Genomic DNA, 19,458 nt, shown 5'->3' with positions numbered 1-19,458 from the left:
TTCAAATCTGAAAAATGCTTATGGGCTGGATGATGATGTAGGAACATGATGGGAACCCTTATCCCTTCCATAAACAGAAATATAAGTGAGACTCCACTCACCACTTCCTTATCCACCAACTCACCGCACCAAGGCAGCCCTGTGAAACCATACCAAAGTCTAAATCCCTGTGATTCTGTTGTTCACCTCACATCTTTCGGACCAGAGATGAGCCTCTTCCTGACCACTCTCCGTGCTGTTTCTCCTCTTTGGGTTAAGGTCCACGAGGAGGTTGAAAGCCCAAAGATTGTATAAAAAGGTTCCCTGAGAACTGACATTCACGCATCAGCATACCCCAAATGTAACTTATTCTCCCTGCTCCACTCATGCTGTCCTTCCTTACACGTGGACACAGTAATACCCAGTGCATGCTGCCATCACCACTTGCAAATATAGCACTGTACCAGAGATCTAAATGAAACACTAAGGGCCACGTGTATCAAAAATCCTTTTTGCATTCCTTAAAGAGCTAATTTTCAGTCATTGCTATTTAACCGCATGCGTGCGGGCGGAATTCCGCCCGTACGCTGAGATTTTAAAAAGCGCACTTTACGTGACGAGCTGGGCTCGTCAGCAGCATGCGAGGAGGCTACCTGATGACGAGCCCAGCTCGTCATCAGCGTGGAAGGGGTTAAGGAATGAAAAATGGCTGGTAAGAAAATAGCACTTACTAAATAGTGATTCCTAAAGATTTGCAACCGTAACACGGTAATAGTACTTCATTCGTTGCCCCATAGGTGTGAATGGTTTTGCCTTACCTAATTTATGATTACCTAATTGGTTATCCCAAAGTAGTTAATGCAATACCAAGGGTGCCCAGGGGCCTAGGCCCCCCTGATGTACTCCCCAAATAAAGGTGCACATGTGAAGGACAGACATGCACTAGCGGCATGTGTGCGCTACATCGCAAAATTTGCACATGGTTACCATCAACTTGGCATTCATGGTAATAGCAATTCCTAAATGCACAGTTTGCATTTAGAAAATGCTTAGTGCATGTGCTAAGGAAATCTCAAATTGCAATTCCCTATTTGTAGTCGGAATTTTAGGTAATCACAATTTTTGCACTTAACTAAAATTGCGACTCAAAGCCTTTCGTACATCTTGAAAGGTTATTCTGCAAACGCAAATGTGCAAAATTACCAATTCGCACTGTTTGGGAATGCAAAGTTGTTTGATACATGTGTCCCTAAAGAGATTGTCAGGGTCCCCATGGCCATGATAAACCAATTTAACACAGAGATATCACCCCACAGCAGACAAAGGCACAGCTGTTTAACATTACAGCACAGGCACGAGAGTGGCTTCTCCTTGTTGCAGGACAGATGTACGAAGTATTTTTGCATGCGCAAATGGGTTTGTGACCCGTTTGCCGATGCAGATATACCTAAGGGCCATGTACAAACCCTAATTATTGAGTCGCAATTTATTTGCGACTCGCTGATTAGGATTTGTGATTCGCTATTAGGAAGGGGCGTTTCAAGGGTGTCACTTCCTTATCGAGAGCCCTATGTATGACTGTTTTGCAACCGTATTTGCGGTCGTAAAACAGTTGCAATTTATCACCTACTTAACCGCATGCGCGCTAGCGGTTTTCCCGCTGTGCGCTGTTTTTTCAAAAGCCGCGTTACATGACGAGCTCAGCTCGTCATGAGCGTACAAGCGTCATAACTGAGCGCGGAAGGGGTTAAAGTAGATGGTAAAGCATTCGCAAATGGGAAGGGGTTTCCAGGGGACCCCTTCCCCTTTGAGAATGCATGGGAAAATATTTTTTTAAGGGCAACCAATGGTTGGACCACTGCCTGCCCTTATAAAATTAAACCAAAACATTTCATGATTTTTTTAATGCATCCTGTTTTCCTATAAGGAAAACGAGCTGCATTTAAAAAAGTAAATTCCTGCTTTATTTAAAAGCAGTCCCAGACATGGAGGTCTGCTGAGCCCAGCAGTCCACCATGCCTGGGAGGGCCAGCCATTCCAAATGGGGTCGCAAACTGCGCTTGGCTCATTACTATTCATGAGCCTCGCATTTTGCGACCCCATTGGGAATCGCTAACAGTGTCTCTGACATTGTTGTACATTTGCTTTTGTGACTTGCAAATTGCGTCTTGCAATTTTTCGCAATTTGCATGTCGCCAAAGCAAATGGTCGTACATCTGGCCCAAAGATCGTAGAAAACATGTTATCTTTTAAGACTTTACTAAATTTCTGTTGGATCTTTAAGAAAGCTCCCTTTGCAAGCACAGTAAAAATGTCAACGAGTGCACTCAGATCCGACCATAAACCTTTCAGATTTGGGGTGGGCACATTGTGCGGTTATGTATGAACCTGAATCATTCCACAGAATAAAGAGCTCAGGTCATAGACAAGTATTCCGCTTAAGAAGCTGACAGCGAGTCCATTTTCCGGGTACCAGCATCACACAGAATCTCATCAGAAGTCAAAAAGATACTGTGCCAGATTTGAATCTCGCCATCTGTACCGGACACTCACACACCTTAACCCAACCTGTTCAGGTTGCAGTGATAGATCCCTCCTCCAGGCACCTCTGTCTACAGTGAATATGAATGTACACTCCAAGGGGTCTATTCCGATCCGGTAAAATTATCGTCCGTACATTTCGCATCCGGAGCAGTCTCCGTACGACTAGTACACACGCCGTACGACCCGACGAGTACGATCCGGACCGGGGTATCAAGACGCGAGTCGTACGGACCACGTCGGGTAACGGCGATTCGTACGGAAAAGCGCACAATCATATACACACCGTATGGCGCGTACCCCCCATGATCGCAGGGGTACGGCGCGTACCCATGCGATCATGGGGGGTATGCACCGTACCCGGGGTGGCCGTTCCGTACCTGTTTCGGCGTGAACTCTGCTTTTACGGCTGTTTTTGGCTACCGTAAAAAAAGGGTCGTACGGTGCGTACCCGACACGTATCGTACTTGCTGGGTCGTAAAAACCAGCGGCGAGCCGTACAGATGTCGCGTACAGCGGGTTCCGACGGAGACTCGTACGGGGGTTCGTGTCGTACGGTCTTCTGTACGATTCGTACGGAGTCCGGCTCCTGGTACAAATCGTACTTCGTCGTACGTACGCGGAACGTTGCAGGGTACGATTCGTATGGGAAAAACGCTCCGAACGGCAATTCGGAGCGCTTTTTACCGGATCGGAATCGACCCCCAAGTTTCAATCACTCCATCACTGACTGGCTGTGTGTGCTCTGGGCGCAGCACTTTATCCTCAGTCCTTGTGTCCATTAATGTTAAGAGACACTACGAGGTTCTATCGAGCAGGTCGTATCTTATATCCATCACAAATAAGTAAACAATATACATAATAGCACAGTTGCCTTGAATGCAAATTATTTGAATTTTTATTTTATGTCAGCAACGTTACTATAAAAATGCATGGAAAACAATTACAACTTGCTTTATCAGTCCAGGCTGTGCAACATACTATACCTTAGGTTGTGCATTGTACCCAGCAAAAGTGGAGTCACAGCGAAAGACATCAACGTGCAAATGATAAATAAAAAAGAGGATGGGGCATGTAATAAAAGGAATCTGATTCCACGTTTATAGGCATGACATACTTTTTGGGGAATGCAAACATCATGAGAAGAGAATCTCAGATCCTGGGAGCACCAACTTTCCCAAAGCAGGGCACTTAGCACACCCAGCTTGGGTTGTAATAGACCATCATAATTGGGGTGCAGTGGGCACTGCTGTGGTGTCACCGAACCTGCTGAATTAATGAGCTCTGAGAGTATCTGGTCACTGGCCCACTTCAGAGGGAACAAGTCAAATTCGTAATTAATCAAGACCATGAAAAACCAATGAGTTATTATATGCCACGTGTGTAAGGCGAATCTATCCAGAGGATCACAGGTGTAACCAGCACAACAACTTTATACAGATTGCACAACAGAGTTTTTTTAGGGGTGTGATACTCTTTGGCAGAGACAACACGTGTGTGATCAACATTCAGACTACCAGGTGAGCTACTGTATTCTACATCTTCATGTATTCATTTGAATAAACACTAATTTCATAAGGCAACCCCAAACAGGTCGGTGAATGCTGCCACCAAAGTAGGTTCAAAGCCAAATGCATATCACACATTGCACCACTCATGACACCAGTAATGGCTTTACGATTGCTATTACGTGCTCATTTGCAAAATATGTCCAGATTTATGTGCATCGAGTGTTTAAGATTATGCTGCTCTCCTATGGTTGCTGTATCACTAGAAAGGTTGCAATTCCTTCTTGAATCTCGTCGGGTGATAACAGACTTTGGGACGCACAGAGTATATACGGGTGGACTCCTATCCATTTGAGGATTAATTCCAAATTGACCTTTTGGGAATTAACTCAAGGCAAAAGCCTGGTGCTATCTTGGCTCTGTTTCCACATCACATGTCTACATGGTTCATTAGAAGACTTATGAAGGTGTTTGGGATGTACTGAATACGCCATTAAATCACTCGTGTCAAAATTGTCGCTATCAGTTATGCAATCTAGTTTAGCAATTCACTTGGAACTTCCTTTGTAATTTGATGTATTATATTTGTAATTGGTACATATTGAAGTATATTCTGCTGTCCTATCAGAGGACAACTTAGAAGGTTGAAAAGATATTTGTGCAATAGCCTCCTTATAAAGGGGATCTGTGTGAGGATAAAATAGCTTGCCAGACTGGCCGTAGCGGGCACCGGGCAATCCCCCGGTGTGGCGCATGTGTGGGGCCAGTTTTGGGGCCATGGGGGCCGGTTTTTGTTACAGGGCTGTTTTTAAAAAATCGGCCCTGTAACAAAATCGGCCGAAAACCGGCACTGGCAAAGAGCTCGGCAGCACCCCCTTTCCCCCCGCTCCCGGGGGCCGAGCACTTTGCTAGGGCAGGTTTTGGTTCTCAGTCCGGCCCTGCTTATAGATATTATCTGACACAATCCAACTCTGCGCATTCAGGTCTACTGATGAAATCACAGATCAGAGAGTATTGTTACACAGTGTCAGAGGGAAATGAAATGTTGAGTTTGGTCCAAGACTGCCATGACCCTCATAGATGGATGTATGACGTTATAACGCATACTATTACTCCGCAGACCATTACAACGCGACTTTTACTCCGCATACCGTTACAACGCATAGCGCCTTGGGGCGCTGGATAGTGGTAAGTATAATTTACTATTCTAACTCCAGTCCCCGTGGACCCTAGGGAAGGTGTTGGATAGTAAATTATACTTATTCCCTATCCTAGAGCGCCCCCCAGCGCAATGCGTTGTAATGGTATGCGGAGTAATGGTCGCGTTGTAATGGTAGTGCGGAGTAAAAGATCCGTTGTAACGGGTGTATACCCTCATAGATGACAGATTCAGCATATCTAATTAGCTGAAAGCAGGCTTGCCTTGGGTCTTTAAAACATTGCTTCAATAAAATTGCTGTATCTGCTGGATTACTTCACGGTAGCCTATTTTGATGGAAAATGCATTAGAGAAATATGCCTTATGGTGTTTGAATCTTTTTACAGTTTTTTATAAAAGGTGTGGTAATTTCTCATTTAATAACGATATACACGGTTACACTTCAAACAAGAATTCAGGAATTTCAGAAGGGATTAGGAAGGGAAACACATTTCTTGAAGACTTCAAATAAATGTGCATATTTTTGGAGGAGGCAGATAATTTTTAGAGTGACAAATTACTGCAACATGATGAGGTCTAACAGCAGTTTCTTGAACTCAGGTTGAATCTAGACCTTTCAGCTCATGTGAAAGTGTGTTATCTTGAAGGGCGTCCTGTTTTTCCTATTAAGTATGAAGCTATAGCATTCTAACTTGCTTTTGAAGTAATAGTTAAATGTTGGATAGTGGTTTATTAATAGTGACATTTCCTTGCTCAACCCCTGGTAGCTGGCAACAAGCAGGCTGGCTTTACTTAGGAGACATGTGTGTAACACATTTAGAAACATCAATATATTAAATAATTAAGACAAAACACATAATAAAAATCCAACACCAACTTATACAAATAGGAATTATTGTTATGATTAAAATGACACCAAAACAACAAACATCCAATGTAGGAAGCAGAGGTATGAATTTTTACAGATTAAAAGTAAAACTAGTGCTTAGAAACAAATAGAGCTCAAAGGGTTAAAAAAAAAAAAAGAGGTCATGCTGGACCAGGACACAGTCAAGAGCTCTCTACACTTCTAGCAGTGTTTCCTGATGCAGGAAAGTGGTCCACAGCAAAGAGTTGAGATTCTCTGGTTTGCCACTTTAGGTCTGGGACTACAACTCTCACAATGTACCAGGTCAATTTATGGAGCTTTTTACAAAAGTTGTTCCAAACTTCTGGAACTTGTTCCTGAAGTTCCTCTTGTTGGTTCAAAGTGTCCAAAACACCAATCCAAGGGTCTAAAAGCTCTGAGATGGTCCTTGGGATGTTGGGTCTAAGATTCCTACAGTGTACCTGCCCAAATCCTTAAAAGTCCACTGGACACACTTCAGGCTGTGAACGTCTTGGCGCCAATGATGCAGGGGAGCTCTGTTAACCTGTTACTTTCAGGGAGTCCACTCCTTAATACTTGTGAAGCCAGGCAAAGTCCTTAGGCTGAAGTACCTGTTGGTGCAGCGGGTGCAGTCCTTCAGAGTGCAATCCCGTGGGTGCAGATCAGGGATCCAGCAGGACAGTCCTTCTTCTCCTTGTTGTTTCAGGCAGCAGATCTGAGTTGCTTGGCAACTCTCCTATATTTATTTTGTGCTCCTGGGCATCAAGCGGAGGGGCACCCCTGACCAAAGGGATGCAGGGCACCACCTAGATGTATGACTACTTCCTCCAAAGTCCTGCTTATTCTTGTCCCAGAAAGTACTATTCTTCCAAAATCCCAAATGGAGAAAGTCTCTCCAGGGGAGACGGTATGGGCGATTTATTTGTCAAAATAAGCTAATTTACTCCTTTGGGAGTACCTTTAATTCCAAAGAAGAATTTCCATATCATTCTACTTTAAAAGTAGTCTGCAATTTAGGGCTGGCATTTAAAATGACAGCAGTCACCATAGTAGTGCACACTTAACTACACTAAGTCTACTGGGGTTCCAAACCTACATGCCCTACCATATGCTAGGTACTTACAGGTAGGTTGTCAGTACCAATTGTAACAATACCTTTTTGCCATGCACTTTTAATCAGAGCACAGGCCCTGGGTCTGGTTAGCAGCGCCCAGGGCACAATCAGATTCGGAAAACCAGCATCTAGTAGTCCACATAAAGGCAAACATTGGTGGGAACCTGCAAACAGGTCCTGGTTTCTCACACTTGCTTTTGAAGTAATAGTTTTTAGCTTACCTTTATGCATGTTCCATAACTCGCCTAGAATTCTCCAATGTTCTATATGTATGGTAGAGGATATTTCTGGATATCACATTTTATGGTGGCATAGTGGTTCATGTATTTATATTTTTTCAGGGCTTCATAATACTGTCATCAATTTTGGTCAAGTGTATTTTCTTTATAATTTTGCCTGCAAAACCATTTCTTTACAACCCTGCTTGTCATTTTTCAAAGTTTTGTCTAATGAGTTTTATGGAATTTGTTTCTCAAGTTTACCTTCATTAGAAAATATTTGGGAATTATCTGTGGCCCCTCTGACCATTTGATTCCAAAGAGGACAATATTTGGCACATTTCTCTACTCCCCAGAAATCACATTTTTGGTATTTCCTGCTCAATATGTTGGCCCAGTGACCAACTTACACAAATAAAAACCCTCCTAGCTAGTGACAAGATCTAACAGGCTCAGGTATCTAAAAGTAACCCATCAACTTTCCATAGGAAGATTTTTTCTTTTGGAAGACTTCTTTGCACACTGCTACAAAAATGCCTTTGTTATATGAAACGCGTTATCACCATTAATATAAAAGGATTCCTAGCGCATAAAATGACATGCTTTGATTAGGATAGTTTACTTTGTGCAAGCTTCGAAGACATACGGTACAGTCCTCTTCTTGAGCTGTCTCTCTCAAGTTGTGTACCATACAAGTTAGTTGACCTTACGCTGACTAAATGTGAGTGGACTTGATTTAGGTCCGTACATAAATGAATTAAAAATCAGAATCAGAAAATAATGGTAACCAGGTATAAATTCTGGCGCACAATTAGATGAAAGGGAAAAGTATTATGAAGTAAATCATCAAGTGCTCCAAGGAAGAAGGGATAGGTTACCACTCTATCCCAAAGAAACCCAAAATAGAAATTCTGGGTTTGTCAAAATACACCACAAATTTCTACCTGAGCTCCACAACAATACAAAATCCAGTATATGTATATTCTCGTATTCACAAATTGTTATATGAGTGCAGAAGTAATGTCTCTTTACGTTCTTCTTAGTAAACAGTCGTAAAGTTCATAAAGATAGGAAGTCCACTGTAGTATACAAATCCAAATATCCAACTTGAAGAGTAGTCCAAAGTATCTTTATTGATCTTTTTTCAAAACAACTCCTTTCGCAGTCAACACGTATTTCGTCAAATGCTATATACATGCATCACATGACTTCATCAGGGCTGCAACCCAGAAAATTAAAATACATGATATCAGTAAATCTATCATCTAATTAACTTTTAGAATACTCTTGAGCATGAGTGATTTTATATTGGTAGCAGTAAGGTTAAAGAAAGAGCACAGCTAGAATTAACCATGGTGATTTCTACTTGTTGCTTATGGAAGATTGAGTATGGCAGTTGTTTGGCTATCTAGGTAGACTTCTTCAGGCACAGATTAGGAAAAGCACAGGTGTATCCTGGGCAAGAGCCTGTTGGCATCATTTGACTCAGGAAAACGTATATATGTTTGCTGAAATATACTTAAAACAGCTCAGTATGTAGAGACCAGACTGTATACCGCACTGAAATGTATAATGAGAAAGTACTGTAATATATGCAAACCTGATATATATATACATATTCCTTATCAGAAGAAAGAGGTATACAGTTCCAGGTAGAGCGATTTTCTACTGTACTATATTGTACTGTAATTGGATTTATATAGTGCTTAATATCCTTGATGAGTCAATTCAATTCAATGCAACAAAACATTATTCAGATGTATTCTATTGTCCATAAAACGGTGCATAAAACAACACCAGATATACAATTCATAGCAGCACACACATGGTACATATTAAAAGCAATGATGACAACAAAGACTTTCAAATAGAAAAGAACTGCGCATGCGAACAGCAAATTTTAAAAATGACCCAACATACAGAACATTTGTAAGCAGCAACACAAATCTACAAGCAGAACTTTATTGGCAGATAGTACAGCAATACTTCTTTAAATCTGGGATTCAAAGGAGTCTAGTTTACTTAGTATAGAATTTACAGAAAAACCTAAAATGAAACATGGATTGTCCAGATACGTCATCAAGGACAAGGCTTGGTTTCAAGATTTTGTACATAACCCAAAGGAAAAAAAGCAAATATTTCATAGTGCCCCAGATATAAAGCGGAAGAGCATAGAACGTTCCCAGAAGGTACAAACAAGCCTGATATAATCAGTAATACAATCTGATTCATACAAATAGAGGCAATGAACCACACTAGTCTTCACCTCCATGTGTCTTAGTTGCCTCGATTCCTCACAGTCATAAATTGCATTGGCCACAGTCTTCTTATTTACGGCATTGCATGTACGGATTTAGTTGGTCCTGAAGAAAGCCTGCTGACCCTGAGCGGCACTTTTAACAGGCTGAAACTTGTCTACCTTACTGCACTACAGACGTTAGGGGTCATTGCACTCATAGAACATCACACTGCTTTTATCACATATAAAGGACCTTATTAACAAACAACAATTTGGACCCTGAAGGCTTTTTTAACTTGCAATTAGGTTTTAGTAAGAGCTCCACTTGCAAGCCGCATTGAGCCCACCCACTAGGTGCAGTGGGTGGGGATCCAATAATGAGGCATGACACTGGTGATACTAGTGGGGGAAAATCCTACTAATTTGTGCCTAAACCCATATTGGCAATGATGTAAAACAGACTCATTGGAGACCCAAGCCACAATGATAGATAATTCTGCCAAGTATCATGGCAGTAGTATTAATAAGATAGATTGTCCAGTAATGGCCAGGAAGAGAGGGATTCCCTTTTTTAAAAATAGGGACTAATTTAGAGGTACCCCAAGTATCGGGAAGAGGTGAACAGTTGAGATTATTAAAAACATCTGTAAGCCAAGGAGCCCAAAGAGTGGTGTTACTTTTAATAAGATCATTTTAAATCGACCACAGAGGCTCAAAACAGCTTGGTGTTATCCAGTTGTAAGGCCTGCACTAGCGTTTCCCACTGTGCTTCAATAACCTCCTGCCAACGCTTGGCAGTGATATTTTAATATTGCTTACACAGAAGAGCTACTAATGTGAAGTCTGTAAGATTAGAAGGCTGGGCTAGCTAATGAGCACTGTTTGCTGTAGAACATTCAGAGGTTGGGAGAGGAGTTGGCCTAATGGCTAGGGCGGTCGTCCTCGTATCTGAGGAACTGGGTTCGAGTCTCGGAGATGACGCTGAACATCCTGTGATTCTGGGAAAATCACGTAATCACCCCGTGCCTAACAAAAAATATAAATGTGTCCTCATGTAACACAACTGGTGCTATGTAAAGCACTCTGATACCCAATACCTTCGGGTCAAATTTGCGCTATATATAACTCCGTAGAAAAAAAAGAGTTGAACCATCTGGGGATCTCAGACAAAGGCTTTGCACGTTTCAAAAGAGCCTTCCTAATCCTCGAACATAGGTCAGTGAAGGCTTCCACAACCCGCAAGCCTTGGGCCTGTACTGTCATTCACAGTTACACCAACTCCATGTTAGCTTTAATTATCTCATTTAGGGATTGAACAGGGATATGAAATCTCCAAACCAATCTCAGCTTGTCAATATCCTGCCTAAACTTCCCCTTAAGACACAATGAAAATGTGTCTTCAATGGGGTTGTGGTTCCTATAAAATGATGAAGTGACCAGACCATGTGAAAGTAGGTCCTCTACATTATGGGTGACAAAAATATAATCTATTGTTGATGGTCTGCCGTGTCCCTTAAAGGTAGGAACCTCGCAGCTTGTCAATCCAGCAATATTCAACACATTTACCAAGTCAAGAGGAGCAAGAAAAGGAACTAATTCTGCACTCTAAGGGTTAGGACTGACAAAGGGACAGAGGGTCATATGTATCAAGCAAATTCGCATTCGCAAACGCCGAAATTCGCATTTTCTAAATGGTATGTATTTAGGAAAATCTGGTGCAAAACAAGGAATCACAACATTTGCGATTCCTTATTTTGCAATTGCATTTTTTTAAGGAATCGCAAATTTTGCGATTCCTTAAATGCAATGTATGAAGCAAAAAAAAATGCGAATTGTCCTTAAGGAATCGCAAATTACCACCAACTTCAAGTTGGTGGTAATTTACGAATTCCTTGAAAAATGCACATTTTTGCATTTTTCAAAGTGCCATGTGACGCACATACATGCCCTTAGGGCATGTATGTGCGCCACATGTGCACCCATGCTTATTTCAGGGGTGCAACAGGGTGTCCTTTGGACACCCCTGCACCCTTGAAATTATTCTCAATTTGCGATTCTCAAATTGCGAATCGCAAATTGAGAATAACTTCCCATTCATTCCTATGGGCCTCCTGGCCCATAGAAATGAATGGGAAAGTATTCCTTAATTGTGATTAGCAATTTGCTAATCGCAATTAAGGAATACTAAGAATTCGCAAAAAAATAGCGAATTTGTACATACCTCCCAATTTGCGATTCTGAAAAAGCGATTTCTAAAAAATCGCTATTTCAGAATCGCAAATCAGGTTGATGATACATATGGCCCAGAGTTTGGAAATGTGTCCTCAAGGTTAGTGTGCAGAGGCACATTAAAATCACCAGCCAGACAGAAATACAGTGTATGGCCTAGGCAAGCCAGATCATCTGCTATTTCTGAGATGATTTTGAATAAAGGGGAAAATTTAGTATTGGGAATGCCACTAAAATCATTATTATAAAAATTCACAATGTGCAATGTCAAAGCTATTTTGACTAAAATAATTTGAAAATTGCTGTGCTCACCTAGGTCACCAATGCCCTGATGCACTTCCTCTGTGTGAGGGGATGGCTGGGGCGCTAAAACAGTGATAGCCATCCACAAATACTGGCAATGTATCCCACATTTCCAGAAACGGAATAAGGTGACAACCCCTAATGAAGTGAAGACAATCTGGAAAATTATTCTTAGATATAAAACCTGCCACATTCCAGCTTAGTAATTTAAGGAACTCAATACCCTTATCCATTATGTTATTTCTGTCCCTAATAGAGGCCTCTGAATAACGTGGTCCCTGTTGGGGACTTAATGGAATCACAACGCAAGTGTATAATAAGGGGTTTTCCATGATCCTGTTCTCAGCCTCTATAATGGGGGTAGTATTGCTAAGATCCTATAGACACCTGATTGGCTGTTGGGGCACTCTTATTCAGTCAGTCTACCTTCTGCAAATCACTGAGTGCGGAAAACATATTGGTGCAGGGGACACTACAAGAGGTGTTGGAAATCTGGAAATGGGTGCACGAGGGAGAAGTTGTGGTCTATAAAAGAATCCTGGAGGAAGGATGACAACCTCAGTGTCAGTTGGGATGTGGGATTCCTTTGTGCTTAGTATATTGTGAACATACATAGGCTTTTGAACGTTTACAACAATACAATCTCCCATGATGCTTTTGTCTCAGTGACCGATCCACCCAACCCGCCTCACCATAATGATCTCATTGGAACTCCAGGCATTAAAATGTTTGTACGTATATAGCCAATGAGCCATCTTATTCCCGAGTTGGCCCCAGGACTCCTGTTGACCAATTTTTAGGATTGGAACCCCGACCAAAATCAACAGATAAGGTCATGACAAAGGTAGAAGGCTCAGAATTACTTGACATGGGGCATCCACAAAGCTACTAGCAGACATGAGAGTTGGGTTCGAGGATGGGCTGATATTACAAACTGATTGACGCACAGCGTCTGTGATAAAGTTCTCCCGATTCCGCCCGCCAGCCAGAGAATTCAAAGGATGCCCAGTGGTGACCACAACAGTCACAGTTGGTTTCCCAGTTACACTCTTAGTGACAGTACTGATAGAGTTATTCACAAAATGTTGGCCATTTGCCAGTGGATAGCTACCTTTATCACTAGTGGCCACAGAGGGAACACATTAAGAATCTCTACCATTGGGAACCTCGAGCCAAATCAAACGCTCAATCAGAGGCTTGAGTTTCTCATCAAGACTGTTACTAACCTTCACCTGCAGACCTTCACATAAAGGGGAATCCGGAAACAAGTCTGAGAAGCAGAAGATTGTTTTGGAAGGATTTATTGGGATTGAGATTGGGATTGGAGTTGAGGTACCTGCAGAGGCTGAATCCAAGAAAGTAGTTGATTGTTGTTGATAGGATGGCGAGAAGTCTGTTTCCGCCTTACAGTCCCTGGTCCTCTCAGGGCTCTTTTACACTTCACAGCTGTTGCAGAAGCAGGCTGTATCGAAGAGGGATTGCCCCGGCCATGTGCGGGCTCCTCAATAGCAACCTAATTAGCACACTTGTTGGGGCAAGCGATTACAATCTGATAATCATTCCTGTTCTCTGGCAAAGAGCTATTTGCAGAAGTGTCTGGCAACCCCCAAGGTCCAGAGAAAATCTGCGCTCTGTCAGTTCAATCTCATTCATAACAATCCCCACAACTCATTGTATGATGGTATAACGAATGCCTGTACCATGCGGTGTTAACCACGACCGCGCCTTTACCACGCATGCCTTTACCAAGCAATTTCGTGGTAAAGACATGATGGGTAAAGAGTCATGTGTGCTAAAGATCATACCCCTGGCCCCTGTAAACTGACCCTTTACCACATGCCCTGAGCCCTAAAAATTAAGCTCACACCCCAAAAACTACCCCAACCCCAGGCCCCCTGCCCTGAGCCCTGAAAACTGCACCCTACACCTGTAAAGTACCCTGACCCAGCCCGCCTGCCCTAAAAATGCTCCCTGTCCTCCCGCTGGTCCTCTGTCACCAGAGCTGCCCGTCCCACCCACAAAGCTGCCAAGCAGCAGGAACAAATAAAATAATAACATTGAGTTATTATCACTTTATTTGTCCTTCTTTGCACTGCTGAAAACAGTGGGGCGACGCTCCTCCACCTTAGCGGAGAAGCCGCCACTGACAGGTCTTATGGTTCTTTCGAAGCATCTGCTTCCACTAATCGTTTTGATTGAATGAATTCATATACATTTAAGGACAACCCTCTCAGGGTCGACTCCTCCACTAGGGCGGAGGAGCATCCTCCAACTGCTTTCTCGCCGTGCAAGAAGCAGAAACATAAAATGGTAATAAGTACCATTTTATGTTTCTGCTTCTCGCACTGCGAGAAAACAGAAGGGTTTGGTTGCAGACAGGTGGGTGGGCAGGGCTGTCTTGAGAGCAGAGCTGGGCAGGGGAGGTAAGTTTCAACATTTTTTTAACTTAAATTATACCCCCATCCCCGAGCGACCCTGCTCCCACTCACCCACGAGTCATGCCGGCCACGACTGAAGCCCCTGCCCAAGAACTGTGGTCCTCCAGACAGGTAAGTGCAATAATTGCTTCACAATTCAGACTAACCTTTACTCAAATCCTTGTTCAGGAAACTGTACTAAGAATTCTGGCATAGACCATTTTCTAACACAAAACTCAACAATAATCAGATCAGCCCCTGGAGACCAAGGCATGGAACAACTTTCACCTGCACCTCAGGACTGATACATCGCTCCAGCACTTCAGGTAAGCACTCAATACCTGGATGTTCGAGTGAACTACCCACCACCCAGTAGCCAACATCTCCAGCTCCTCGAGGCCCTCACGGCTGATTTTATAAATGTTTGATTGATGGAGAAACTCACAATGCACCTCTTTAAACTGGACGATCGCGAATGTGCCAATTTGCAGAGGCGGTGCATAAACATTCTACTTTGTGCAGTGTTAGTGTGCGGTTTGCAGCGATAGCTGACATTTCAGAGTACATAACCGCCGTAACCACCATGTGTTTCCAGCTCCAGAAAGCACTCGGAGATGAGAAGGCGCCCATCACGTGCTGCACTCGCACCCAAATGCAACACCGCGGTCTCTGGTTTCAGCCACACGCAGCCCTCACACCCACTTAATAACTCTAATGACCTGTCATATCTGAGGAAGGCGATGCGCCCTCCTCCAGCGGTCGGAGATTCTAAACGTGATGTAGCCAGGAAGCAAACAGCCGTGACACTTATATATAACTTACCAACATTTCTCATAATTCCATAGTTTGACACCAAGGAAGTGAAACTCAACTCTAGATACACAAATAGATTATTTCTTCTAAAATTGTCAAAATGCAGACGTTTGAAATAGCTATCAGTAAACTTTAGTCATAGTCATGATCTGCCCGCTTGACCCTAGGCACACCAGTTCATCCCTCTAATTTCATTTCTGAAAGTCTGTGAAGCGCTTAGAAGTAAATCTGCGAGTTGAGTGCACTATAAAAAAAAAGTTGACATCGGACGTTTAAATACGAGAAGAGAGCCACACAAGTTTGTTATCTTTCCTTATTTCCCACCTTCTGCCATGCACTGTGCACTTTGAATGGTTTTAGCTGGCACAAATAGCATGACAGTAATGGGATGCTTGCATAGGTAGGAGGAGAGAAGCTGATGCAGGGTGTCATCGTCTGGATGATGAGGTTACATCCTGCACTAGCTGACATTTGCCACATTTGTAACATTTTTTGTACTCCAGAGTCCATTGTGCATTTTTATCTGAACTGTCAAATGATTAAATATGATGCACTCTGAGATTCGTACACCCAGTGGGGCCTGCTTGTCACCAACGTGCACATGACAGGGCTGAGCCTGGGAAAGACCCCAGTGAAAGGCACATCTTATCCTCCTCCTCAATACAAGGGTGCTCGCCACAGATGGGTGCTCCACCACAGCTCACCAAACCCACAGAAAGTATCAACATTACTGCATGAAGCCCCTGAACACCCAAGGACATCATGAACTTCACACAAAACCGCAGGGGAGGCAAGGCAATTCTACCACCCCGCCCCAAGGTGGGGAACACTTTAAAACACATGTAAGAATCCAGTATTTTATATCATGAGCAGTGCTGAGGGCAGCATGTTCTAAGCGCGCTCAAACTACATACCGCAAGACACGCAAAGCGCACCATATTTTGGCTCAAACGAGAAGCTGGCATTATTCTCAGGTGTGCTAACTCCAGTGTGCCCCCTAGCCCTCATCACCCTACAGATAGACAGTCACATAAACAGTGAAATCACAATCTGCAGACGCATAATACTGAGTGAGACAGGGTGGCTAATATCTATTAACTGTTGGGCGACGCACTGCTAGGGGTGCCAGGTAACTTCCTGCCACTGGAACCGCCATGTCGCAAGTCTGCGTATACCATTGACAACAACCTCGTAGTTGGCATGCATGCAAACATAAACGAAGACATCTGCTCCCAAAAATGCAACAGTTACTTCAAAGAAAGCCCAGGGCTAGAAAATAGCTCTCTAATCACAAAATGAAGCGCCCTGAAGTGGAGACATATGTAACACGACCAGAACTGCAAAGAAGCAGCAGTTCAGCACGGTCCATCCTTTGCGTCAACAGGATTAAAAGATGACTCTGACCTGACAGGCGCTTCTCTCTCGCGCTCTTCCAGAATATATCCCACGCCTTGTTGGTGGAGTCCTTGATGTGTTCACTCAAGGAGCGCCTGAGTCTGGGCTTCCCCCGGTGCGCCATCCCTGACCCCAATCCCACGGGTTCGCGTTCTCCCATCCAGACACGGCCGCTGCCCAGATGGCAGAGTGGTGAGCGCCAAGTCCCGTAAGAGCGCCAAACACGCGCCTTTCAGCCCGAGCGCCGAAGTGACTGGCAGCGTCCGCCCGGGTCCGTCGACACGCCTTTCTCCTCTGACAGCGGAAGACGCAGGACAGAGAAAAAGCAACGCTCCCTCAAGCAATTCTGGGGTCAGGCCAGGCGGAGAGGAAATAGCAACCCACCCGGGTCCCCCCTGCCTCGCAGCACAACAGAGCCCTGCATCTCGCCTGACGCGTTTTATAAACACGCTCGTTCCCCCAGCATGCGGAGCAATAAATACAGAGCCATGCAGCCGCCGAGATGAAGCATCGAGTCCTTTCTGCCGTAGCTACGTCCTCCGCGGACAACGTGACGCACTATAAGGCGCATTTCCAGGATGCTTCTAACAAACACCAGGGGTACACTGCATCGGGTTCTGTACATTTTGCGGTTCATTTAATATCAGGGCCACATTGTCTAGGAAAGTGAACTCATGCCCAGAGTGAAGCAATACTAGGCAGACACCAGTTGCTCAGGTTTACAACTAACTGTTGGAGAAGCGTGACACCCTGGTTTTCATCCACGGGTCCTGCCATAAAGTCTACTGGGGTATTGATGTGACACATCCTTTTTAGGGATCCTCACATGGTTGCTTTCTGTGGCAATTCCTTTGGATTTAAAGTTAGAAGTTAGACATTGTTGTTATTTAGAAATGTACTTCAGTGTTGCCATTGATGCGATGTCATCTCCGATGTCCAGAGCTTTGCATGAGAGAAATTATGGCTGTGTAACTATAGTTGGCAAATTTAAGGGGTTCTAGAACTTTTTGTTGCATCTATTACATCATGTAAACTGAGCCCTTATGTTTCACAAATGAAAATTCATACATTTTCAACCATCAATGCACTCCTAAGGCACAGGGCCCACGTATGACTTTTGAGAATTCACAAACATTACCGCTAGCAAGCCTGGAAAGCTGTGCCAGTTGCAGGGACAGAATGAAAGCACAGCAACGTTCTTGGAAAAGATGTAGAGTAAACATGGTGTAGAGTGCAGTGGCATAGAGTAGAGTGGTGCAGAGCAGATTGGAGTGGCATAGAATGGGCTGGTGTAAAATGCAGTCATGTAGAATGCAGTGGTGCAGAGTAGAGTAGAGTAGAGTGCACTGCCACTGAGTGGTGTAAAATAGAGTGACATAGAGTGCAATGGCATAGAGAGCTGTAGAGTAGAGTGGCATAGAGTGCAGTGATGTAGAGTAGTGTAGTGATGTAGAGTAGAGTGGTGCAGAGTGGAGTAGAGTGGCATAGAGTGCAGCGGTACATAGTACAGTAGCGAAAGTGCAGTGTCAGAGAGTGCAGTGGAATAGAGTAGAGTGGTGCAGTAGCATAGAGGCAATGGCGTAGTAAGCAGTGGTGCAGAGTTCAGTGGCATAAAGTGCAGTGGCATAGAGTGCAATGGCATAGAGTAGAGTGGTGCAGTAGCATAGAGGCAATGGCGTAGTAAGCAGTGGTGCAGAGTTCAGTGGAATAAAGTGCAGTGGCATAGAGTGCAATGGCATAGAGTAGAGTGGTGCAGTGGCATAGAGGGTAGTGATGTTAGGTGAACTGGAATAGAATAGAGCTGTGCAGAGTAGAGTAGAGTGGTGTAAAGTGCAGTGTTGTACAATGCGAGACTTGGGGTAGTATGGTGCAGAGTATAGAAAAGTGCAGTTGCATAGAGTGCGTTAGCGTAGAGTGCAGTGGTGTAGAGTGGTGCAGAGTAGAGTGCAGTAGCTTAGTAGAATGGCATAAAGTGCAGTGGTATAGAGTGATGTAAAGTAGAAAGGCATAACTACAAGGCATTCCAAACGGCATGCCTTGCCAAACAGGTATTACACTGGGTTGCCCCCACACCAGAGTACATGCCGGTATGGATGGACCTGGAAAGGGGCATTCTAGGGGGAGCAGACCCGATCATGGCGCTTACGGCAAACAGACACCCGGAAGTCAAAAATGCGATACTCCGGAACACAAAAACAGCGCTACTGAGAGTAGATAAGGAACTGGAAGTAAGCATCAGAGGTACCAAATGGGAGTCAATATGGCACAACCCCAAAATCACATACGGAGGGAAGGCACTAGATAGCAAAGAGTGGTACAGCAGAGGAATTACGACGCCGGCACAACTAGAAGTAGGAAACAACCCACTCACCTACAAGGCACTGCAGCAAATGACCAGACTACCAAACAAGGAATTCTATGAGTTCCTAAGAATTAAAGCAGCAATCACCAGGGCAAACCTCTCCAAACATAAACCCACCATCATACAGTACGCACAGAACCTCAACAAGATAGGCCACCAAACAGCGCAGATCTACAAACTAATCACACCACGCACCACAGCTCTAAACAACAAAACAATAGCCTTCTGGGAGGAGATTATACATAGACCGCTAAACGAAGAGGAAAGGGCTAGAGTATGGATATCGGCGTCCAAAAACAAAGTAACACCGCAG

General features: G+C 43.8%; 1 protein-coding gene across 1 annotated transcript in view; it reads right to left on the bottom strand.

Moving 5' to 3' along the window:
• The window catches only part of LOC144769314 (rho GTPase-activating protein 7-like), a 782,472-nt gene extending 765,544 nt beyond the window's left edge, over positions 1 to 16,928 (bottom strand). Inside the window, exon 1 of the mRNA XM_078653386.1 lies at positions 16,793 to 16,928. Coding sequence (XP_078509512.1) covers positions 16,793 to 16,907 — 115 coding nt within the window. The 5' untranslated portion in view covers positions 16,908 to 16,928. The remainder of the gene's footprint in view (positions 1 to 16,792) is intronic.
• Between the last annotated feature and the right edge of the window lie 2,530 nt (positions 16,929 to 19,458).

The sequence above is a fragment of the Lissotriton helveticus genome, chromosome 7, assembly GCF_964261635.1.
Source record: "Lissotriton helveticus chromosome 7, aLisHel1.1, whole genome shotgun sequence".
In the NCBI taxonomy this organism is placed as follows: domain Eukaryota; kingdom Metazoa; phylum Chordata; class Amphibia; order Caudata; family Salamandridae; genus Lissotriton; species Lissotriton helveticus.
Note: the sequence above shows the minus strand (reverse complement) of the source record. Positions and strands in the feature narration are given on the sequence as shown.